The sequence below is a fragment of the Lithobates pipiens genome, unplaced genomic scaffold (assembly GCF_037356315.1).
Source record: "Lithobates pipiens isolate NorthernLeopardFrog02 unplaced genomic scaffold, aLitPip1_a1.2 Scaffold_8, whole genome shotgun sequence".
NCBI classification, from domain to species: Eukaryota; Metazoa; Chordata; class Amphibia; order Anura; family Ranidae; genus Lithobates; species Lithobates pipiens.
Window position 1 is genome coordinate 387,806,835 of NW_027507903.1, and position 25,090 is coordinate 387,831,924.

The 25,090-nt window shown below is 48.0% G+C and overlaps 1 protein-coding gene across 1 annotated transcript in view; it reads right to left on the bottom strand.

Annotated features, from left to right (window-relative positions):
• Positions 1–25,090, bottom strand: part of CDKN2AIPNL (CDKN2A interacting protein N-terminal like) — a 59,089-nt gene that overhangs the window by 10,406 nt on the left and 23,593 nt on the right. The window contains exon 2 of the mRNA XM_077473923.1: positions 11,159–11,258. Within this exon, the coding sequence (XP_077330049.1) occupies positions 11,159–11,258 (100 nt within the window). The remainder of the gene's footprint in view (positions 1–11,158; positions 11,259–25,090) is intronic.

The window sequence follows — 25,090 nt, forward strand, 5'->3', positions numbered from 1 at the left end:
CCTGTAGTCTACCAGATATCCCAGAAACCCTTGACTGGGAAGGTCTGAGGGATGACTTTTCCTGATTGACACCCCATTCTAGGACATCTAAGGAGAGGATCACCTTTTCTAAGTCTATTCTCCCCTGCTTTTGGGAAGGTCCACAAATTAGGATATTGTCCAAGTATGGAATTAGGGAGATCCCTAGAAGGTCAGCCACTACCTCCTCTGAAATACCCTTGGGCTTGCTACTAGGCTGAAGGGGAGAGTTCAGAACTGCCAGTGCTGGACCCCCTGTTTTGTGAGAGCTGTGAACCTTAAAAGGGTCTGAGGTTTTCCGGGGCGATTGGGATGTGGAGGCAAGTGTCCCTTAAAGTGGTTCTTAACCCACTTCTATGAAATCATCTCATCTGCACCTTAACAACGTGTCTCTGTGCCCGTTTTCTTTAAAAAATAAAAAAAGTCAGATCTGTACTGATATAAGCTCTGTTCTGGGCTCACAGCCGATTCCTTTCCTCCTCTCTCCAGCTCACAGCTGCAGCGAGCGGGGCTGAGCCGCCCCCCGACGTCAGCAAGGAGGAGGGGGGAATAGAACAGACAGAGTGGCGTTCATACATAAAAGAAAAAAAAAAAAAAAGTAGTTTGGCAGATTTCATTACATTAAATATTACATTAAATAGGCAGGGGACACATTTTAGTATGGTATGGTGGGGATAAGATTTTATAGCAGATAGAAAGAAGCGAGTACAAGCAGGGGGTGGGGGGGACGACAGACACAGGGAGAGCTGCGGCTGACGAAATCACGCCAACAGACCATGGTATACATACAGTAAGAAATGAGGTATGAAGCCACATGCATTTTAAAAACACGTACAGCGGTGGCCACTTAATAGATTGCAACACCGCATTTATTACAAAAGCTATTTTGACAGACGCTGAGATCGGTTTTCCGGGAAGGGGCGGGGCAAGTTGGGATGACATCACCCGACATCGATTTTTCGGGTCCCATGCATCGATGCTGCAACGGGGACCCCCAAATCGCGATGCATCGATTTCAGCACCCCTATCATTGAGTGACACTGGTCAGAGACCAGCATTGCTGGAGCAGAGTGATGCCTCTAGCTGCCAGTTCTTGCCCTTTGGGTTCCTGGGGAACTGGGCCGACTTCTCAGTCAGTTACCAGCTCTTTAGCAGGGACGGTCTGCACCTAAATGGGGAAGATGCAGATTGGCTGGGAGAGAAGATGGCTGAGAAGTTAGAGGGGCTTTAAAACTAGGTGCATTGGTGGTAGGTTGACTAAAGTACCTAAACCCGTGGTAAGTATAGTAACAAATCTGATTTGCAACCTCATAACACCCAATAAGGAGTTAGCATGCGTCCAGACAAAGCTATGAGGCTTATCCACCAATGCCAGGAGTCTGGCGAAAAAGATGGGAGAACTAGAGCTGCTATTGTACGAGGAAGATTTAGATTTCGTGGGAATTTCAGAGACTTGGTAACCATTCAAGGATATTCCTTATATTGCAGAGATAGGGAGGGTTAAATAAGGGGTAGTGGTATGCCTGTATATCAGAAATGATGTACAAGTGAATGTGAGGGACATCATCACTGATGGAGGAAGCGAGGAGGTGGAATCCCTATGGGTATAGCTATAGAGGGAGGAAACCAAGCAGAAAATAATACTGGGAGTATGCTATAGGGTCCCTAACCAGAGGGAGAGGAGGACCTCCTATCACAGCTTGGAATGGTGGCAGGGATGGGAAGTGTCATTATAATAGGGGATATTAATTATCCAAACAGACTGTGCGGAAGGAACCAGGCATTCGTCTAAGGCCCCCCATTTCCTAAATGTCATGCAGGACAATTTCATGGGTCAGATGGTAAATGCCCCAACAAGAAATAATGCGTTACTAGACCTACTGATTACTAACAATGCAGACCTGATCACAGATGTGGAAATAAGGGGCAATTTAGGAAACGGCGATCACAGGTCAATTTGTTTCAGTATAAAATCACACAAACAGGAAACACAAGGGGAATAACAAAGACACTGAATTTCAAAAGAGTCAACTTCCATAAACTATGTTCCTTGCTAGAAGATTAAATGGGATACAATCCTAGGAACAAGGAACACAGAGGAAAAAAAAAATAGGATTTTTTTGTACTCACCGTAAAATCCTTCTCTCTTATATTCACCGACTGACACAGCTCCACTCTAACAAAATGGATTGTTAGCCCTATCACTGGAGATTACTAGGCAAAGTTGTAATACAACACTTCAGAACTTTAGTTCCGCTCAGGGGGGCGGTCCCTTAGGCTACAATCCCCACACTCTGCCTCTAGCAGCCTCAGTACGTCAACAAGCAGTATAACGTAAAGAGGAAAAAAAGGAGGGACAGGTGCTGTGTCGGTCGGTGAATTACAGAGAAAAGGATTTTCCAGCAGTGCCAAACGAGGGGTGGGAAAAACAGCATATAAAACTTCATACACCATGGCAAGTGGGAACTAGTGAAACTAAACCCACAAAAAAACAGTAGCGTGTGGAAAACCACCACAAAACAACAGGGTATCCTCAACAGGAGTGATCCCCAAGACCGCAGCCAACTGCGGAAGTAATGCAACAGTGCATTAACATAACAGTACTGCGTTTTTTCGAAAAAACAGGAAAAAATATCGGTTGCCTATTCAATTGCAACTACACGGCCGCCTGCAAAACTTTGCAGCCAAAACAGGCAGCAGCCGATGCACTGACGTCTACCTTGTAGAACTTGGTAAACGTAAGGACAGACGATCAGGTTGCCGCCTTACACACCTGAGCGACCGACGATTGGTGTCGGAAGGCCCAAGACGTTCCGATTGCTCTTGTGGAGTGGGCCGTGACCGGAAAGGGGGGCACCTGCCCCTTCAAGGCGTAGGCTTGTACTACAATCTGTCTGATCCACCTGGAAATGGTGGCCGACGAGACCTCCATGCCTTTCTTGGGACCAGCTACCGAAACAGTGAGTCTAACTTCCGAAAGGGAGCCATGGCAGACAAATACACCTTCAGAGCCCTAACCACATCCAAAGCGTGAAGGGCCACCTCTTTTGGGTGCTTCGGCTTAGGACACAGCAATGGTAATACAATGTCCTCATTGATATGAAAAGCCAAGACCACCTTCGGTAGAAAAGATGGTTGCGGACGCAACACCACCTTATCCCTGTGGATAACCAGATAGGGCGACTTGCAGGATAAGGCTGCCAACTCCGAAACCCTCCTGGCCAAGGTGATGGCCACTAGGAAGACCACTTTCTGGGAAAGAATCAAAAGGGGGATCTCCCTGATATTCTCAAACGGTGGTTTTTGAAGCGCCGACAACACCAGGTTCAAATCCCATGGGGGTAACGGTGGATGCACCAGAGGGACTACATGTCGTACACCCTGAACGAATGTACTCACTAAGGAGTGCGATGCCAGGGGTCGTTGGGAAAAAAAAAAAAAAAAAAGACAGCCAGCGATGGTAAAGCAGGATGGAGAATTGGACCTTGAGATAGGTGGTCCTCTCGCAACAGCAGTCACCACCAGACTCACCAGGTCTGCATACCAAGGACGCTGAGGCCAATCCGGGGCAACCAGTATTACTGCGATCCCCTCGGCTTCCACTCTGAGAAGCAGACGTGGCAACAGTTTGAGTGGAGGAAAGGCGTAGATCAGCTGGTACAGATCCCACGGGGCCACCAGCTCGTCCCACGCGTCTGCCCACAGATCTCTTGTCCTGGACACGAATCTTGGCACCTTCCGATTTAGACGGGAGGCCAGTAGATCCACATCTGGTTTGCCCCACTTCAGGCACAACAGCCTAAATGTCTCTGAATGCAACGCCCATTCTTCTGGGTCCAGCATCTGGCGGCTTAGATAGTCCGCCTGCCAGTTCTCCACTCCGGGGACGTAAATGGCCGACAGGGCCGGTACGTGTCGCTCTGACCTCAACCACCAGATCAGAGAGTCTGACTGGCTGGCTCACCTGGATCTGCCGATCTAGGGACAACTGAGAATTGTCCCATTTTGTCAAGATCTCCTTCTGCAGAACTCTGGTGTGGAACTGGGCGTAAGGTACTGCCTCGAAGGAGGCTACCATGAGTCCCAGTACTCGCATGCAAAACTGGAGCGATGACCACTTGCGGTTCCATCAGTAGTTTGACAGCAGATCTGAGAGTCTGCTATTTGTCTGGAGGGAGAAAAACTCTCTCTTCCCTGGAGTCCAACAGCAAACCTAGGTACACCAGTAGCTGGGTCGGCACAATCACCGACTTCTTTAGGTTTAACAGCCACCCAAATTCCTGCAGGGTCTGCATGGTGATCGCCACATCCTCCTAATTCTGGGAAAGGGAAGAGCTACAAAATTGGTAATGGTCGTCCGACTGCAAAACGCAGAAAGTTTTGATGCCAAAGGCATATGGGTATGTGCAGGTACGCATCCTGGATGTCTAAGGATGCCAGGGAGTCCCCTTGATGGAGCACAGCAACTACTGAGCGAACCGATTCCATTCTGAACCTCTGCACTTTCACAAAGTGATTGAGGGCTTTTAAGTCCAAGATTGGACGTACCCCTTCCTTCTTGGGAACGACAAACAGATTTGAGTAGAATCCCTGGAAGAGTTCCGAGTCCGGAACCGGTACAACCACCCAGTGATTCAGCAGGTCCCTTACTGCCCCTAAGAGGGCCTCCCGGCGAGCCGGGGATATGGGTATGCTGAAGGGGAAGAATCTGTTTGGCGGCCAAGAGAGAAATCTTGTAGCCTGTGGAAATCAGGCCGCAGACCCATTTGGTCAGATAACCGGGAGGACCACCGGGCTGCAAACTCCTGAAGGCAACCCCCCCACCCGAGTCAAGGGTGAGGGCAAACCTTCATGCAGTAACACTTATTCACAGGCTTGTGATTCCAGGGGCGTTTCTGACAGTCTGGGGACATTTAGTCGAAGCTCCGGGCAGACAAAAAAGCCATTTTCGAGCAAAAAAAAAAAGAAAAAAAAAAAGGAGGGCCCTTGCCTATGGCGTGACTCCTTAGCTTTCCTGGCCTGTGGGAGTAGTGTACTCTTACCACCAGTGGCATTTTTATTAATGTCATCTAACGAGGCTCCAAAGAGCCAGTCACCAAGGGAAGGAAGATCCGTCAGGGCTTTTTTGGATGCCTGGTCCGCAGACCAGCATTTTAGCCAAATTAGGCGCCTCAGCACCACAGCTGACACTGAAGCCCTGGATAACAGAGGGAGAGTTTCCAGGGCCGTGTCACAGACGTACTTAAGGCCTTGCACTAGTTGGTCTGCTAGTTCCACGCAGACAGGGGAAGCCTGTTGCTCTCCCAATTCGCGGTGCAAAAGTTTTGCCCATTCAGTCAGGGTCTGCGACACAAGTGCGGATGCCAGTACAGGTCGCACGGCTGACCCCACAACCGTAAACAGGGAACAAGTCACTGCCTTGGCCTTCCTGTCCGTGGGATAAGCTGGATACTGGGGGGTCCATGACCGGATGAGCCGACCATTTCTTGAGAAGGCTTTCCTCAAAGGGGTAATGCACCGCCATGTATTAGGGGACCGAAAAGGTCCGATGCGGGCGACCCCATTCCTTGTAAATGAACTTGTCAAAATAAGTCAGATATGGGAACACCTTAGGTGAATGTGCTGGCTTGTGGGACCCAAAAGGGACCGGTACATCAGCAGAAGGATCCACTGGCTCCTGAATCTTCAGGGTATCACGCACAGCTGTCATAAGTGCTCCAACAAGCGTTTTGTCACGCAAGGACCCAGACGGAGACTCATCCTCACTGTCCGAACGGTCCTGGTCAGCGTCATCTGACAAGACAGAGCAGGGGGTCACCGGTCTCAGCAGGACCAGAGTCTGCGTCAGAGCTCTTCCCAGAGGATGGGGGGGGGGGGTTGGGGTGAGCAGGGGCAGCTTTTAGGAACCCCAGTACAGCCAGAACCCAGGTGAGGGCCCAGGGGCACACACACACCACTCAGCATCCAGCGGGGGGTGAGGGGGCCCCCCGAATCGACCTCCCAGGGAATGCCCAGCTGCTCGACCCTGCAGAGACAGTGAGAGCTGTACTTACCAGTCCTGAAAAGCTGGGAGACATTCCATTGTAGCCAACTCCTGATCAGTACAGGGAAGGTTACTGGCCCGGCATACTGTGACGCAGACATCAGTAGCCCTGTCATATGTATGCCCCGGAGCATAGAAGCTCACCGACCACCTCTGAAGCTGAGGTATGTCGTGGCCTGCCGAGCCGTAGCTGCGACCTGCACACGCTCGATGGCCATACTGGGGAGACTACAAAGATAAGTGAACCAGCCTGTCACCCAGCCGGCTGTTGATAGAAGATCACAGGATCATTCATCTTGCGCAAAAAGCCAAGCTTCTGCATTAAAAAAAAAAAAAAAAAAAAACCACAGACCATGGGCCCACAGGGTTCCTAGGTCTATCTCCTCACTAGGTAAAATAAAACTGAGGCTGCTAGGGCAGAGTGTGGGGATTGTAGCCTAAGGGACCCCCCCCCCCCCCCCCCGGGCAGAACTAAAGTTCTGAAGTGTTGTGTCGGTCGGTGAATATAAGAGAAAAAGGTGTGCTTTAGGAGCATATTAAATAAGGGTATTAGCCAGTCCATCCCAATCAGTAATATATTTTCAAGAGCTAATAAAAGTCCTGGGTGGTTTAACTCCAATGTAAAAATGCATATAAAAGCAAAGGAGAAGGCCCGTAGACGTGATGTATCTGGGATTTTGCAAAGGCATTCGATACAGTTCCCCATAAACGTTTACTGTACAAACTAAGGTCTGTCGGCATGGACCACAGGGCGAGTACGTGGCTTGAAAACTGGCTATAGAGGAGAGTTCAGAGGGTAGTGATAAATGGCGAGTACTCGATATGGTCCAGTGTTGAGAGGGAGTCCCCCCAGGGTTATGTCCTGGGACCAATCCTATTTAACTTATTCATAAATGATCTAGAGGATGGGATAAAAAGCTCAATCTCAGTATTTGCGGATGATACCAAGTTAAGCAGGGCAATAGCTTCTATGCGAGATGTGGAAACCTTGCAAAAAGATCTGAATTAATGGAGTGGACAACTACTTGTCAAATGAGGTTTAATGTAGAAAATTTTTAAATAAGGCATTTGGGTGAGAAAAGAAAAAAAAAAAAGTCTACTCACTAGGGGGGGGGGGGGGGGGGGGGGAGAACCTCTGGGGGAATCTAGAATGGAAAAGGACCTGGGGGTCCTAGTAGATGATAGCCTCAGCAATGGCATACAATGCCAAGCTGCTGCAAGAAAAGCCAATAGAATATTGGCATGCATTAAAAGAGGAATTAACTCCAGGAGAAAAAAAAAACGATGGTTCTCCAACGCTACAAGACTCTGGTTCAGCAGCACCTGGAGTATGCCATCCAGTTCTGGGCTCTAGCCCTCAGGAAGGATGTGCTGGACATGGAGAGAGAGTCCAGAGAAGGGCAACAAAGCTAATAAAGGGACTAGAGGATCTTGGTTATGAGGAAACCTTACTAGCACTGAACTTTTTCTGTCTAGAGAAGAGAGATGCTTGTAGTTGAGCATCTTAGGAAATGTATTTCCAAAACATCTGAGGTGCCAAGGTTCGCCAACGCTGGCCTAGGCCTTCTTTGTTACATAGATGGTAAGGTTGAAAAAAGTCTATCGTGTGTGTGTGCCCGTATTACATTGTATATCCCTGTATGTTGTGGACGTTTTAGGTGGCAATCTAATTTTTTTTTTTTTTTTAATTGATGCTCCCTGCTGAAACCTGCTTCTGGAAGAGAATTCCACATCCTTACTGCTCTTACATTAAAGAATCGTGTACACAGTTTAAGGTTAAATCGCTTTTCTAATTTTAGTGATTGGCCGCAAATATTTTTAAATGCCCCATCGCGGAAAAGCTTTTTTATTTTTTACATTTTGAGATTATATAGATATATATAAAAATATCGAAATAAGCATTTATTGATTGGTTTGCGCAAAAGTACCGTATATACTCGAGTATAAGCCGAGATTTTCAGCCTCTTTTTTGAGGCTGAAAGTGCCCCCCTCGGCTTATACTCGAGTCATCGCTGTCTGCCCGCTCGATCAGCGTGTCGAGCAGACAGACAGCGGCCATTCTTTAATTCAAAAGCCGCGCCTCCGGCTCCGCCTTCGCCTGTGATAGGCGGAACACTGAATTTCCCAGCAGCCTGTGTTCCGCCTATCACGGACATCGTATCATCCTCGTACTACGGACGAGGATGATACGATGTCCGTGATAGGCGGAACACAGGCTGCTGGGAAATTCAGTGTTCCGCCTATCACAGGCGAAGGCGGAGGCGCGGCTTTTGAATTTTACAATGGCCGCCGAGGCGCCGACGAAGAGGGCACGGGACGGAGGCAAGGCAAGGCACGGGACGGGACGGAGGCAAGGCAAGGCATGACACGGGACGGAGGCAAGGCACGGCACGGGACGGAGGCAAGGAGGCAAGGCACGGGACGGAGGCTCGGGACAAAGGCTCGGGACACAGGTAGGCTGGACACACACACACACACACACACACACACGGATGGATGGAGACACACACACACACAGGGATGGATGGATACACACACACACAGGGATGGATGGATGGATGGAGACACACACACACAGGGATGGATGGATGGAGACACACACACACAGGGATGGATGGATGGAGACACACACACACAGGGATGGATGGATGGAGACACACACACACAGGGATGGATGGATGGATGGACACACACACACACAGGGATGGATGGATGGACACACAGGGATGGACGGACACACAGGGATGGACGGACACACACACAGGGATGGACAGGCATGTCTCACCCTCGGCTTATACACGAGTCAATAAGTTTGCCAGTTTTTTTGGGGGTAAATTGGGGGCCTCGGCTTATATTCGGGTCGGCCTATACTCGAGTATATACGGTAATAGGGTTTACAAAATAGGGGATAGTTTTGACATTTTTATTAATAATTTTTTACTAGTAATGGTGGCGATCGGCGATTTTTATCGTGACTGACACATTTTTGGGATCAGTCATTTATACAGCAATCAGTGCTATACAAGATTCCTGTGTAAATGACACTGGCAGTCAAGGGGTTAACCACTAGGTGGCAGTGTAGAGGTTAAGGGTGTCCTGGGGCGTCTTTCTAACTGGGGGGGCGTGGCTGTGTATGACACGTCACTGATCTCTGCTCCCGATGACAGTGAGCAGAGATCAGCGACACTGTCACTAGGCAGAATGGGGAGATGCTTGTTTACATTAGCATCTCCCCATGAGATGATCGCGGGTATCCCCGCAGCAATCGAGTCTGTGGGGCCCGCGATCCGACTCACGGAAGTCCCAACCGGCACGCAAGAGATGGCACATTCAAAATCAAAGGGACGTACAGGTACACCCATTTGCCTGCCCGTTCCATTCTGCTGACGTACGTCGGTCGGGAAATGGTTAAGTAATTTTTTGGAGCGTGAAGGAAAAAAAAAAAAAAAAAAGGATTTTTCACATTTTGTTTATATATTTACATACAGTCAGCAGTGCAAAACAGAGTCAACATAACTGGTGTGGCGGTGACCAGGGACACTGACTGGTGACAACATAAATAATAATTTTTATATATTAATTTCTTTTCTCTCTTTCTTATATACCGTGGCCATAGTAACACTGGGAAGTTGAGGATTTTTTTTTTTTTTTTAACATACTATGGTTTCACTAAATGACAGTGTGTAGACAAGGTATTATTGGGATTAACTGTGATTGGCCACAGCTACTCACATGGTACAAATGGGCTGTAATTGGCCCTGTCGGTACCGTGTGATCACTGTGACCAACAGCTAGCAACACAATTGTATACAATATGTTGGGGAACCCCAAGGCTCTGTCCTTGGGCCCCTCCTAGTCTCTCTAAACCTCTTCCCTGGGCCAGGTGATAACCTACCATGGCTTCCAATACCACCTGTACGCTGATGACATCCAGATCTATCTCTCCACTCCTCAACTCACCCCCTCAATCTCACGGATCTCACACTTACTGACTGACATCTCGGTATGGATGTCACACAACTTTCTCAAACTCACTTTTTCAGCCACCTTAACCTCCGCAACATCTCCAGAATTCGACCCTTCCTGACTGACACCATAAAGCAACTTATTCACTCCTTGATTATTACCTGCCTTGACTACTGCAATGTTCTCCTTAATGGCCTACCCTTGCGCAGTCTAGCCACCCTTCAGTTTATTACGAATGCTGCTGCTGCTAGACTAATACACCTCATTAACCGTTCCGTGACTGCTGCTCCTCTCTGCCAATCCCTTCACTGGCTTCTCCTACCCCACCGTAGGAAATTTAAAATGCCAACCAGAACATACAAGGCCAGCCCCATCGCCCCAGCTACATAAACAACCTCATCTGCAGATATCACCCAAATCGTCCCCACCGCTCCTCCCAGGACCTCCTGCAATCCAGCTCCCTTGTTACCTCCTCAATTGCTCGTCTTCAGGACTTCTCCAGAGCCTCTCCTATCCTCTGGAATCCCCTGCCCCAGTATATACAATCAGCCCCTAACCTGTCCACCTTTATGAGATCCCTGAAAACTCACTTTTTTTTGCACCACCACCTCCTCCCTTTAGCATGTAATCTCTACGAGCAGGGCCCTCCTGTCCCTTCTGTATTGTACTGTAATTGGGCTGTCCCCCCCTCTACATTGTAAAGTGCTGCATAAACTGTTGGCGCTATATAAATCGTGAATAATAATAATATCATTTTACAATGGCCCGGGTGGTAAGCAGTTAAAAAAAAAAACTGAACCCACCTTCCTTTACGTTTGGAACCTTCTGCCATCTTGATTGGCAGAAGATGAAATTATGCAACTCCCACACATGCACCCAAGAGTTCATTCATTCCAGCACAGTTGTGTGTCAAGAATGTACACTGAGCTGAGCTTCTAAAGATGACTGGTGGGTAAGCCAGATACGTTTGTTTTATTGCAGAAGGGACAAAGTATCTCTCTTCTGCAATAAAGCACCTGCTGCAGTTTTCTTTTTTAGTTTCTACTTAAACTTTGCTCCAGCTACTAAAGAGCAGCATGCACCAGTCTACAGAAAAAAAATCATGACTGTTACAAATTCAGAAAAACATACCCGTTTCATTATTTCATCCCTGGTGGTGAAATGTGGAGCATCCTCGATGTGAATATCATTTGCCATAGCGAAAACTCTTCCCAAAAGTTCATCACTGTATCTGTAAAATGTTCACGATTTAATACATCAGTATACCAGCTTACATAAAGTTTACGAGTGAACAGATAATTACAGTAAGCAAATGTTTTTCTTCCTCCTCTAAAGCTCCAGACAGGCTCTTACACTACATAGTTGAAGGTAAAAGATTAAATAAGAAAATTGTATTATGTATGGCCAACCTTGGCCAACATATTAACCACTTTAAGAATGCCCACCACACATACTACCTGTATGTCATTCCATGCGATACTGTGGGCACGCCTGATGCGCACCACGGTACAGAGGAAGAATGGGGATCTGTCTGTCTATGTAAACAAGGTGGATTCCCATTCTGACAGGGGACAACTTTGAGATCTGCTGTTCCTAGTGATCAGGAACAGCGATCTCAGCCCCCACACAGAATACACCCAGAGAACACAGTTAACCCCTTGATCACCTCCTAGAATGAACCCCTTCCATGCCAGTGTCATTTATACATAGATCAAAAAAATTTAAACAAACCAGTCCATAAATCTTTGTGCCCATTTTTTTTTACGCTATAACTTTTTTACGCTACAAGCCAATCAATACAAACTTATTGCGATTTTTTTTTTACCAAAAATATGTAGCAGAATACATATTGGCCTAAACCGATGAATATTTTTTTTTTTATATATTTTTTTTTTTGGGGGGGACAGTTTGGGTTAAACATTGCACGACCACGCAATTGTCAGTTAAAGCGACGCAGTGCCGTATCGCAAAAAATAAATAAATGGCCTGGTCATTAAGGTGGTAAATACTTCCGGGGGTGAAGTGGTTAAAGAATAGTTTTACAGCATATTACACCTATATCCATGTTATCAATAGACAGGCCTCCATTTTGGACAGCTGGGGGGGGGGGGGATCTTCTCTGCCGCATCACTTATTCACAGTATTTAGTTTAGTGAATGGAAAACTACAAGTCTTGACAGCCTTAGCGGCTGCTGGTTTGTAGTTTAGCGCCATGGTAGTTCATTGATTCTTCCCGTCAGGGTGTATCGGCTTGCCCATACGAGGTCTGAGCAAATACACTGGCAGGTCTGCAGGAGGCCTGCATTGAATCAGCGATATGCTGATCGCTGGTGCAATGCTTTACAGGCTCCTGCAACAAAAAATAATAAAATGCACATTTTTCTTTTATCTGCAAAAAATGTGCATTTATTATTTAAAATCTATGAATATATAATAGTATAATGCACCTGGGTAAGCCTAGCTGCTGTAGCCTTACAAGTCAAAACAGGCTACACCAACCCTAGAAAAGGCCATACTAGACTACAACTGGTCATACACCTATACAATCTGTATATTTTCCGTTAGTTCTGCCAAAATGATGTAACATGCGAGTTTACCCTGAGGCCTGATTCACACAAGTACGATTTCAGATGTGACTTGAGTCTTACAGAACTGCACGACAATGGAAATGCCACTGTTTTCCGTGGTGCCCGTTCACATCAATGCAACTCAAGACACAACGATTCCTGTTCTACTTTGGAGTGACTCCAGCAAGATTTTGGCCCAAAGAATATGCAAACCATGTCCAAGCAACACTGCATAACCATATTGAAAGTTGAATTAAAATCAAATTACTAGGGTTGAAACCAATATTGGCATAATCAAATTATAATAGTTTATGATAATAGTTGGAGAAAGGGAGAGGGAGAGAATATATATTCTCTATCTAAAAATAGGATATTTGTACTCACCGTAAAATCCTTTTCTCTGAAGTACATTTATGGACACAGCTCCAGTAATCTTGACCATAGCATTATTTTTCAGGAGAGGACTAGGCAGATCATGCAATACAGTTCTGTCTAGGAGGCGGTTCCTCTGGTAATAACCCCTCAGCCTGCTTCCTGCAGCTCAGTAAGTCAACAAGCAGTATAACATAAATAGGAGGGGAGGGTGCTGTGTCCGTCAATGAACTTCAGAGAAAAGGATTTTACGCCGAGTACAAAAATCCTATTTTCTCTTTCGTACACTGACTGACAGCTCCAGTAATCTTGACCGTAGGGATGTCCCCAAGCAGTGTCATAACGAGGGGTGGGAATAGCAATAAAACTTCACCCACAACCAGCGGTGCTCCCTAACAGGTGAGTCACCATCTTAACTAACCGCAGTTTGCAGTCAACAAATGTAACAGTGCATTAATACTCAAAAGTAACTGTTTCTTTAAAAAGAGAGGAAAGAGTGCATAATTGAAACATTACACGGCCGCCTGCAAAACTTTGCAGCCAAAGCATGCATCCGAAGATGCGCTTACATCCACTTTGTAGAATTTGGTAAAAGTAAGAACGGAGGACCTTACACACTTCAGCGACTGACGCTTGATGTCGGAAAGCCCAAGAGGTTCCATTTGCCCTGGTGGAATGGACCGTGACAAGAAAGGGGGGCATCTGCCCCTTCAAGGCGTAGGCCTGGACCACTATTTGTCTGATTCACCTGGAAATGGTGACCGACGAGACCGCCATACCTTTTTTTGCGGACCAGCTACTGAAACTGAGTCTAACTTCTGGAAGGGAGCCATGGCAGACAAATATACCCTTAGAGCCCGGACCATGTCCAGGGAATGAAGGGCCATCTCTTTAGGATGTCGGTTTAGGACACAGATGGTAACACAATGGGTGTTATTTACTAAAGGAAAATACACCTTGCACTGCAAGTGCACTTGGAAATAAAGTCGCTGTAGATCCAAAGGGGGACATGCAAGGAAAATAAAAAACAGCATTTTAGCTTGCACGTGTTTGGATGATAAAATCAGCAGAGCTTCTCCTCATTTCAGATCTACCCCTCAGATTTACAGCGACTGCACTTCCAAGTTTGCCTTTCGTAAATAACCCCCAATGTCTTCATTGATGTGAAATGCCGAAACCACCTTCGGCAGAAATAAGGTCGCGGATGCAACACCACCTTAGCCTTATGGATAACCAGATAGGGCGACTTGCAAGACAAGGCCACCAGTTCCGAAACCCTTCTGGCAAATGTAATGGCCACTAGGAAGACCACTTTCTGAGAAAGTCAACAAGGGAATTTCCCTGATGTTCTCAAAAGACGTTTTGTGACGCACCGATAGCACCAGGTTCAGATCCCACGGGGGCAAAGGTGGAAGCACCGGAGAAACTACATGCCGGACCCCTTGAATAAAAGTGCTCACTAGAGAGAGTGAGACGCCAGGGGTCGTTGGAAAAAAAACAGCCAATGCTGATATTTGTCCCTTAATGGTGCTTAAAGCCAATTTCTGGTCTACTCCTCGCTGTAGGAACAGCAGGATCCAGGAAACCGAATAGGCACGTGGATGCCACCCTTTCTCCTCACACATGGAGGCCTTCCAGGTACGATGGAATATCTTCTGAGAAGAAGATTTGTGCCCTCAACATAGTTGAAATCATGGAGTCCGATAGTCCCCGGTTCCTTAGCACCTGGCTCTCAACAGCCATGCCGTTAAAACCAGCGATGGTAAAGCAGGATGGAGAATCGGACCTTGACACAGAAGGTCTTCTCGCAACGGTACTCGCCAGGGAGGGTCCGCAACCAGGCGTACGAGGTCGTCGTACCAGGGACTATCACTGGAATTCCCTTGGCCTCCACTCTGCGGCGCAGATGTGGTAAGTTTTAGCGGAGGAAAGGCATAGATCAGTCGGTACTGACCCCATGGAGCCACCATCGCCTCCGACGTGTCTGCCCAAGGATCTCTTGTCCTGGATACAAATCTCGGCACCTTCCGATTGAGCCGGGAGGCCAGGAGATCCACGTGTGGTGTGCCCCACCACAGGCACAGCACCCTGAACACCTCTGGATGCAACTGGCAACTTAGGTAGTCCGCCTGCTTGTTTTCTACTCCCGGCATGTAAATGACTGACAAGGCCGGTACATGACGCTCTGCCCACTGTAGGATGTGAGCGACCTCCTGTGCTGTAGCTTTTTGTTCCTCCTTGATGATTGACATATGCCTCCGCTGTAGCATTGGCTGACTGGATCCTGATCAGACGCCCTCTTAGTCTTGTCGACCATGTGGAGAGGCAAAGCCTGATCGCTCGGAGCTCGAGCACATTGATCGGCAACTTGGATTCCTCCCCCGACCAGAGGCCCTGGGTCGATTGTACTCCCAGTACTCCACCCCAGCCGGTAAGGCTGGTGGCCGTTGTGATCACTGTCCAATACAGAGGTAGGATCGACTTCCCGGACCGAAGTGCCGGGGACCTCAGCCACCAGAGCAGGAGTCCCTGACTGACTGGCTCACCCAAATCTGCCGATCCAGGGATAACGGAGATTTGTCCAATTTTGTTAATATCTCCTTCTGCAAGACTCTGGTGTGAAACTGGGAATACAGTACCGCCTCGAAGGAGGCCACCATGAGGCCCAGGACTCACATGTAGAAGCGCAGCGATGACCACCTGCAGTTCATCAATAGTTTTACCGTGGCTCTGAGCGTCTGCAGTTTCTTTGAACGGAGAAAAAAAAAACCCTCGCTTCCATGGAGTCCAGCAGTAAGCTTAGGCACTCCAAGTGCTGAGTCGGTTTAAGCACCGACTTTGAGGTTCAACAGCCACCCAAAATTCCTGCAGGGTTTGCATGGTGATCGCCACATCCTCCTTTAATTCTGAGGCGGAAGCTGCTCTCAGGAGGAGATGGTCTAGGTAACCTACTATTGCAATCCCGCGTTGTTGCAACAATGCCAAAATTGGAGCCAATACCTTGGTAAAGACTCGGGATGCTGATGCCAAGCCAAAAGGGAGAGCCACAAACTGGTAGTGGTCTTCCCCTACTGCAAATCACAGAAACCTCTGATGCCTGAGGCATATGGGTATGTGCAGGTATGCATCCTGAATGTCCAAAGATGTCAGGGAGTCCCCTTGATGGAATGCAGCGACTACTGAACGAACTGATTCCATTCTGAACCTCTGTACTTTTACAAAGCAATTGAGGGCTTTCAGGTCCCAGATTGGACACACCCCTTCCTTTTTGGGGGGGGGACTACAGATTGGAGTAGAACCCCTGGAACCTTTTCCGATTCCAGAACAGGCACTACCACCCCGCGGCTTAGCAGGTCCCTTACTGCCCCCAATAGGGCCTCCCGGCGAGCCGTGAGTAAGGGTATGCTGGAAGGGAAGAATCTGTTTGGTGGCCAATAGAAACTCTATCTTGTAGCCAGAGGAAATCAGTTTGCAGACCCATTGGCCAGACAGCCGAAGGCGACATCCCTCCTGAGAGATGGGCGGGGGCAAACCTTCATTTGGTAGCACTTTTGCTCGTAGCCTTGCGGTTCCGGACAGAGAAAAAAAAAAAAAGCCTCGAGTGGAAAACGAGGGCCCTTGCTTGCGGCGTGGCACCTTCGTTTTCCTGGCCCGTGGGAGTAAGGTACTCTTCCCACCTGTGACATTCTTAATAATGTTATCCAACGAGGCTCCAAAGAGCCACTCACCAAAAGGAAGGTTAGATCAGTCAAGGCTTTTTTTTTTTTTTTTTTTTTTTTTTAGATGCTTGGTCTGCAGACCAGCATTTTAGCCATATCTGGTGCTGCAGCACCACTGCTGACACTGAAGCCCTGGAGGGCAAAGGAAGCGTGTCCAGGGCCACGTCACAAATGTTGATATTTAAATGAAAAAAAAGTGTGTATCTGTCACAGGGTGGTGTCTGTGGATACACTGATAAACAAAATGCCACGTCCTAGTTATCACTTTATAAATGTAAACATTGACAAGGAAAAAGGGAAATTGGGGAGAAAAATAAAAAAATAATAAAAGAACCTTCACATAAAAGACCTGGAAAAAATGTGGGTTCAGTTGGACTTTTTAGGCATAAAGAAAGTTGTGAACACAACCAATATATTCAAAAAGAATTATTTCCATTAAAACAGAAGTATTTTAAACTTGGTGGGATCACTTTAAAGGTGTATTGAGCCCATGAGGCTTCCGACACTCAATTTTTAATAGGTGTTCCCAGTGGGAACTTGGTCCGTTTTATTGCACCTTGAGCTCAGGGGATACTAAAAGTACCCATCACCGATCTTACTTCTGGTTACTTACGTTTCAAGAACACCTATTAAAAATTGAGTGTCGGAAGCCTCATGGGCTCAATACACCTTTAAAGTGATCCCACCAAGTTTAAAATCATATATTTACATTTATTTGTTCAACAACTACTCTCTCTTTCCCCGTTCCCCTTCCTTTTTTTTCCTTTGTGGAGAAATGGGTGTGTAAATAATCGTATCAACTTCCCCACTCTCCTTCGGAAATGGCGGTCTCTTCATCTGGGACACACGTTGTGAAGGAATAACACTGTTATCAGCTCCTGAAGAAGCGTCATTACAGACGCGAAACATGTAGAGCACCAAAAATACATGTAATTGTTGACTGTATGGTTGATATCCTTGATTCTATATTTATATAGATATGTATTTTGTTTTTTTTTCCCTTTTGGAAATTTGAAATGGACTTTATTACCTTTGATAGGATGTCAACTAGGTCTTAAATGTGTAGTTATAAGGAGAAAACATCTCTCTTTTTTGTAAAAAGAAAATTGAATTTTTTATTTATTTTCTGTTTTTACTTGTTTTAATGGAAATAATTATTTTTGAATATATTGGTTGTGTTCACAACTTTCTTTATGCCTAAAAAGTCCAACTGAACCCACATTTTTTCGAGGTCTTTTATGTGAAGGTTCTTTTATTTTTTTATTTTTCTCCCCAATTTCCCTTTTTCCTTGTCAATGTTTACATTTATCACGTCACAAATGTACTTAAGGCCCTGCACTAACTGGTCTGCTAGTTCCATGCAGACAGGAGTAGCCTGCTGCTTCTCCAATTCGCAGTGCAAAAGTTTTGCCCATTCAGTAAGTGTCTGCGACAAGTGCTGTGGCCAGTACTGGTCGTATTGCTGATCCCACAACCGTAAACAAGGAACGGACTACTGCCTCGGCCTTCCTGTTGGTAGTGTCCCCTCTACTTGGATCGTGCTTACTTTATTTAACCTGGATACTGGGGGGGGGGTCCACGACCGGAGGAGCCGACTATTTCTTAAGAAGGTTCTCCTCAAAGGGGTAGAGCACTGCCATTCTTTTAGGGTCCGAGAAGGTCCGTTGCAGGCTTCCCCATTCCTTGTATATGAACTTATCGAAATAAGCCAGATACGGAAACACCTTAGGTGTAAGGGCTGGCTTACGGGAACCTGCTGTATCCTGAATTTTCAGGGTATCGCGCACAGCTGTGATAAGTGCTCTAACAAGCGATTTGTCTTGAGCAGACCTGGATGGGGACTCATCCTCACTGTCTGATCGGTCCTGGCGAGCGTCATCTGAAACAGAGCAGGGGCCGCCAGTCTCAGCGGGGCCAAGCCTGCATCAGAGCTCTCCCTGGAGGACGGGGGGGAGGGGGGGTGGGGGGGCCTGAGCAGGGGCCGCTTTTTACCACCTTTGCGCCTGCACACCACCTCCACCCTGGCAACAAACATTTTAAGGACTGCCGACAAAGCGTCCAAAGGCACTGCACTGTTTGCAGACAAGCCGGTTGCAATTGCAGGGAGTTCTGGGGAAGAAACACCAGTTTCTGAAGCCATGCTGACTCACCGTCTGCCACCCTTAGGACAGGACACCCTTGGGACTTAGGACAGGTGCACAATCCCACCTTCCTAGATGCTGCAGACTGAGGGGCCCCCACTGCAGGACTCACCACCCCGACCGAGTGCTGCGCCGTTCAGTTACAGGTGTCTGCGTCCAGTATCAGCTCCCAGGTGTCCTGAGCAAAAAAAAATGTGCCGTTCTAAACAGCAGGGACCAGCGCTGAGGATAAAAGCCGTGCTGGACTACAACAAAATGGTCGCCGGCCGCCCTGTATAAGGCACATAAATTACAAAGAAAATGGCAGCCAAGCTACAGAAAAATGGCCCCTGGCCATGCTTTCCACTGAGGTACACCAAAAATGGCCGACAAACAACTGTACACTGAATGAACAGAGATAATGGCAGCAGAATAGCGCTATGGCGATCAACACATGCAGATCTCCAGACACCCAGCGGGGAGACCACAGACACAGGTCCCAATCTAAGGTCAGAGCCCCCGGAGGACCACTGTCTCAGGTACACATACTGCTCAGCAGCCCATCATGCAGAATCATCCATGGGTGGGGGGGGGGGATAGGGAGAGAAGAGAGGGAGGAGAGGGACCCCCTAATCGACCTCCCAGGAAACGCCCAGGTGCTCAATCCCACAGAGGCAGGAAGAGCTGTACTTACCATCCGGACGAGTTGGCGACATCCCATCACAGACCCACTCCCGAGCAGTACGGGGTGGCTGCTGGCCATGGCACACTGTGACAAGGACATCGGTAGTCCAGTAATGTGTGTGCCACGGAGCGTTGCGGCCACCGGCCACCCCTGGAGCCTGAGGGGCATGTCGTGGCCGACCCAGCGCGTAGCTAGGGTCTACACACACTTGATGGCCAGGCTGGGGAGACTACAAGGATCTAGATTATCTAGCCCGTCACCCAGCCGGCTGTTGATAGATCACAGGATCTTAAAATCTTGCACAAAAGGCAAACATTCAGCAAAAAAATCCCAGGACCAATGGTCCCGCAGAGAGCCTAGGTCCTTCTCCTTTATTAGGCAGAAAAAAAAAAAAAAAAAAAACTGAGCTGCAGGAAGAAGGCTAGGGGTTATTACCAGAGGGACCGCCCCCTGGGTAGAACTGTAAAATTCTGTTTTTTCACATGTATTACATGCTCTGCCAGTCTTCTCCTGAAGGTGGCGTAATAACCCTACGGTCAAGATTACTGGAGCTGTGTCCGTCAATGAACGAAAGAGAAAAAAAAAAATAAAATAAAAAAAATGCAGAGGTGATCAAATACCACCAAAAGAAAGTTCTATTTGCGAGGGAAAAAAATTACGTCAATTTTTTTGGGTGCAAGGTCGCAAGACCGCGCAATTGTCAGTTAAAGTGATGCAGCGCCGAATCACAAAATGTGCTCTGGTCAGGAAGAGGGTAAAATCTTCCAGGGATGAAGCGGATAGAAATTATGATTTAAAATCAAGCCTTTTTTACTAGTGATTTAAAGCGCGATTTAAAAAAAAAAAAAAAAAAAAAAAATGGGTCGATTTAAATTGAATCCACCCTGACCAAAAATATCCATAATAACGCATTTCAAATATTTGAAATCGATTTGCATTTTAAATCAGCGAAAAAAAGTCTATGATCCCCAATCGATCAGCAAAATTTCTGGTTCCCGGTGTCTTCTATATTGGCAAGAGCTGAGATTAGAAGCACTCTCAAAGGGAGTATTCCTAATCTCATCTTTTTACCTGTATAAAAGACCATAGAAGCAATCAGATTGCAATCTCTCCACCATGGCCAAGACCAAAGAGCTATCCAAGGATGTCAGGGACAAGATTATAGACCTACACAAAGCTGCAATGGGCTACAAGACCATCGCTAAGCAGCTTGGTGAGAGGGTGAAACACAGTTGGTGAGATTATTCACAAATGGAATAAACACAAAATAACTGTCAATCTCCCTCATTCTAGTGTTCCAATGATCATGAGAACGGCGAGGAATCAGCCCAGAATGACAGGAGAATCTCATCAATGATCTCAAGGCAACTGGGACCATAGCCACCAAGAAAACAATTGGTAACACACTAAGCCGCGATGATGGATGGATGATGAATGGATGATGAATGGGGGGGGGGAGAAGGAGGGAGGGAGGAATGCTGCCTATGACCCCAAGCACACCATCCTCACCGTCAAAAATGGGAGGTGGAATGCTTTGGGGGCGTTTTCCTGCTAAAAAAAGGACAGGATAACTTCACTGCATCAAAGACGATGGATGGGGCCCATGTACCGCCAAATCTTGGGAGAGAACCTCCTTCCCTCAACCAGGGCATTGAAAATGGGCAGTGGATGGGTTTTCCAGCATGACAATGACACAACGCACAGCCAAGGCAACAAAGAAGTGGCTCAAGAAGCAGCACATTAAGACCCCATTCACACCTGAGCGTTTTGTAGCTTGAAGCCTGAAGCTACAAAAACGCTAGAGGGGAAAAATTCTATTATTCTCAATGGAGATGGTTCACATCTCCACTACATGTCGCCTGAAGCCGAACGCCTGAAGCTCAAACAAGTTCCGGACCCTTTTTTGTCGCTCGAATTGAGCAGATTTGGGCGTTTTTCTTCTTTTAACATTGGTGACCTTTTGCCCTGCACAAAATCGCGGCAAAAAACGCCGCGAATCCTGGTAGAAAGCCGCAAAAAAAACGATTGAAAACGCTACGGGACTTCCGGTTCCGGCGCCGCATGAGCTAGCTGCGCTCCCGCCTAGTTCCCGCTGCAGAGCCCCCTAAATCGGCTTAAAAACTCGGCCACAGCTGCCCCAGTGCCTCGCATCGGACCCGGGTACCCTCTAACGATCCCCGCCGCATGAGCTAGCTGCGCTCCCGCCTAGCTCCCGCTGCAGAGCCCCCTAAATCGGCTTAAAAACTCGGCCACAGCGGCCCCAGTGCCTCGCATCGGACCCGGGTACCCTCTAACGATCCCCGCTCCTATGGATCGCTTCGTGGAGAAAACGGGCGCCCGTTCGTACGCGGCCGCGGCGGCGCCCGCCGAACGGCCGCAAATTGAGCCCCCGGCTTCGGCCTACTCCGCTCCAGCTTCGCAGGCCTCTTCCATGGGTCATCCTGAGGCCGCTATGGAGGCGAGTGGGAACGCCACAACGACCTCCCCGGTACATCCCGGACCCCCCCTCCCTCGAGGGCATGCTGTAACAGCCCCTCACCATCACACTGGGGATACCCATCAGACATCCATTGGGGATGATGGACACACAGACCGCATAGCGCAAGCGGTGGCGGCCCTGCTATCTCCCATGATTACATCCTCTGTGGAGAAAGCCATACAGGCCGGGATGAAACAAATCAAAACCCAACTTACAGAGCATGCTACAAGGCTCAATGAACTGGAACACAGAGTCTCTGAGGTAGAAGATGACCTTTATCAGTCCCAAGCCACAGAGCAGTCTCAGGTCAAAATGCTTCAATATGCTCTTCAAAAATTGGATGATTTGGAGAACAGATCCAGACGCTCCAACCTCCGCTTCGTCGGTGTCCCCGAATCGCTACCCAATGCTAATCTGAGCGACTTCTGCGCAAAACGCATACCGGAAGCCTTGGGTCTCACAGGCCCGTTCACAGTGGAAAGGGCCCACCGCATAGGTTTGTTCAACTCAGACCGCAAGACTCCCCGACCCATCATTGCTAAATATCTTAATTATGCGGACAAAGCTGCTATCCTACAAGCATTGCGGCAATCTCCCCCTGTGCAAATTGACGGGGTCAAAATCCTAATCTTTGCGGACTACTCTATTGAGGTATCTAAAAAGCGTAAAGCCTTTCAACCGATTTGCACGGAACTGTTCAAGCATCAGATCAAGTTAGCTTTTCCTGCCGTGCTCCGTCTCCAATCCCCTAAAGGGGAACAGCTCTCTTTCCAAGACCCAGCTGAAGCGGAAGCGTTCTTACGCTCTCTCCGTTCGGACTCTTCACCGGCTACACCATCTAAATCTGCTTCTACCCTTCGAGCCCTGGATCAAAGGAGCCCTAGGAAGGATTCCCCCAAGCGCTTTCGAGCTTCAGATCCGGACCACAGACACCGTAACTTCCCTCGCTGAATTCCTCACTGTCTTCATATGACGGTTCTGTATTTTCTTTTTTTCTCTTGTTTTCTTTTTACAGCCCCCTCCCTCCACACGGCCTACGAGCTAGGCCTTGCTCGAGTTGTGGCTATCCGACGCTCTCTCCACCTTGGTTGGTCACCCCATATTTACATCTCATCCGTACCGACTACTCAGCTCGCCACCAGCTAGCACCGGGTGCTGCCACCCCACCGGACTTGGAGGTGTTGGACTTCCGCTGCCGTAAGCCTTTAGTATCTCTCTATTTGTATTTCAGGTTACCCGCCTGTACCCACGGGCCAGTGTTCAGTTCTTGTTTTTCTCGTTTCATTGTAATATATCTGCTACTTGGGTTCGGCATTATGCTAGGAGTTGATGCTTACAATACTTTTGCCTTAACATATCTTTATTTTTGTTGTTCCTACATGTTTTGACGACTCTCAGCATGACTCCACTGTGTTCTATACCCCCTTTCTGCTGCCTAAATGTGGCACTGTGACTTATTCCCTAACCCGGCGGGCTCTTTAGGATCCCACGGCACTACCCGCCGCTTATTATTTATTACTTCCCTTGCGGGGCTCTGCTAGGGAGCTCCCCTCATGACGCAGTGAACTCATGCGGAAAAAAGAGAAGTACATGCTGTTGTTGTTTTGGATGGTTTTTCTTACTATGTTTTCAGTTGCCCCCCATACCCCCCCTTCCCTTGGCCCTCCCCGGCCCCCCTATCATGTCCCCCGGGTTTCTCCCGATCATAAGTCATGGATTCCTGGTCTGTACCCCACTCCTTATTCCTTTACTGAGCTCGGCCTACACCGCCTAAATGCCCACACCCTTATACGTCCCCCACCCAGCTGTTCACACCCACAGATTCCGCCCCTCTTAGAGTAATCTCCTGGAATGTCAAGGGTCTTCGGTCTCCTCAAAAGAGAATGAAGATCCTTCGCCATCTTAAAAGGTTCAAAGCTGACATTGCTCTACTGCAGGAGACCCACTTACTCGCAGCCGACTTTCCGCGCATGCAAAAGTTATGGGTGGGATCGGTTCATGGAGCTGAATCAGTGGGTCGGAAAGCGGGGGTGTTACTCCTCATTCACAAAAATCTTCCCTGTACGGTTTTATCCACCCTCTCAGATAATACGGGTCGTTTTCTCACCGCGAGGGTTCGGATAGGCACTAAAGAACTCTATATATCTAACATTTATGCCCCGAATAATCCCACTAAGCAATTTTACTCTGAGCTTTCGTCGTGGTTGCTTCAATCCACCCACCTGCCTCACTTGGTAGGGGGGGGATTTTAATGACGTTTTGCATCCCTCGTTTGATAGATCCTCCCCCCCACAAACAGCCGCACAGCGTCACCACCCCGAGCCCTACTACATTTTCCTCCACCATGGACTCCCTGCATTTAACGGACCTATGGCGTCTCGCCCACCCTACAGACAGAGAGTACACATTCTATTCCAACCCCCATAGATCCTTGGCCAGGCTTGATCATTTTTTTGGTTCAGACGATTGTATACCCTTGGTCTCTGATTCTGAGATACATGATATAGCGGTCTCCGATCATGCCCCAGTAGCTATCGCCCTGGACAGGCTTGATCTCCCCTCCCACCCCAACCTTTGGCGCTTTCCAGCCTTTTTGGCTAACAACTCGGACTTTATTACATACATGGAGACAGCCTGGGCGGAATACACCTCCGCAAATGCCATTCATGCAACAGAACCTAACCTATTCTGGGATGCAGGGAAGGCATACCTCCGGGGTCGCATTATTTGCTACGCCACTTCAACGTAATGCTCTCAAGCATTACAAATCCGCCAGCGCCAGACTACATGCAGCCCAGCGACAGCTCTCCCTATCTGATTCCTCCATTCATCATGATGAGTGGGTGTCAGCCAAGGCAGCCTTTGACTCTTGGGCCGATACTATTGAACGAACGAAAAAGGCTTACTTGGATGCCACCCTTCACAAATACGGCAATAAAGCAGGTAAAATTCTCTCCAGACTATGTAAGGGGGGGCTTTCGCCCCACCCACATCACCTCCCTCTGTGATCACTTGGGCCGCACACAATCCTCTCCAAAAGCCATTAATGAAACTATGTTGAAATTTTACACTGACTTCTATGCACCAGACCCCATATCGCGAGAGAAAGCTCAGGCCTTCT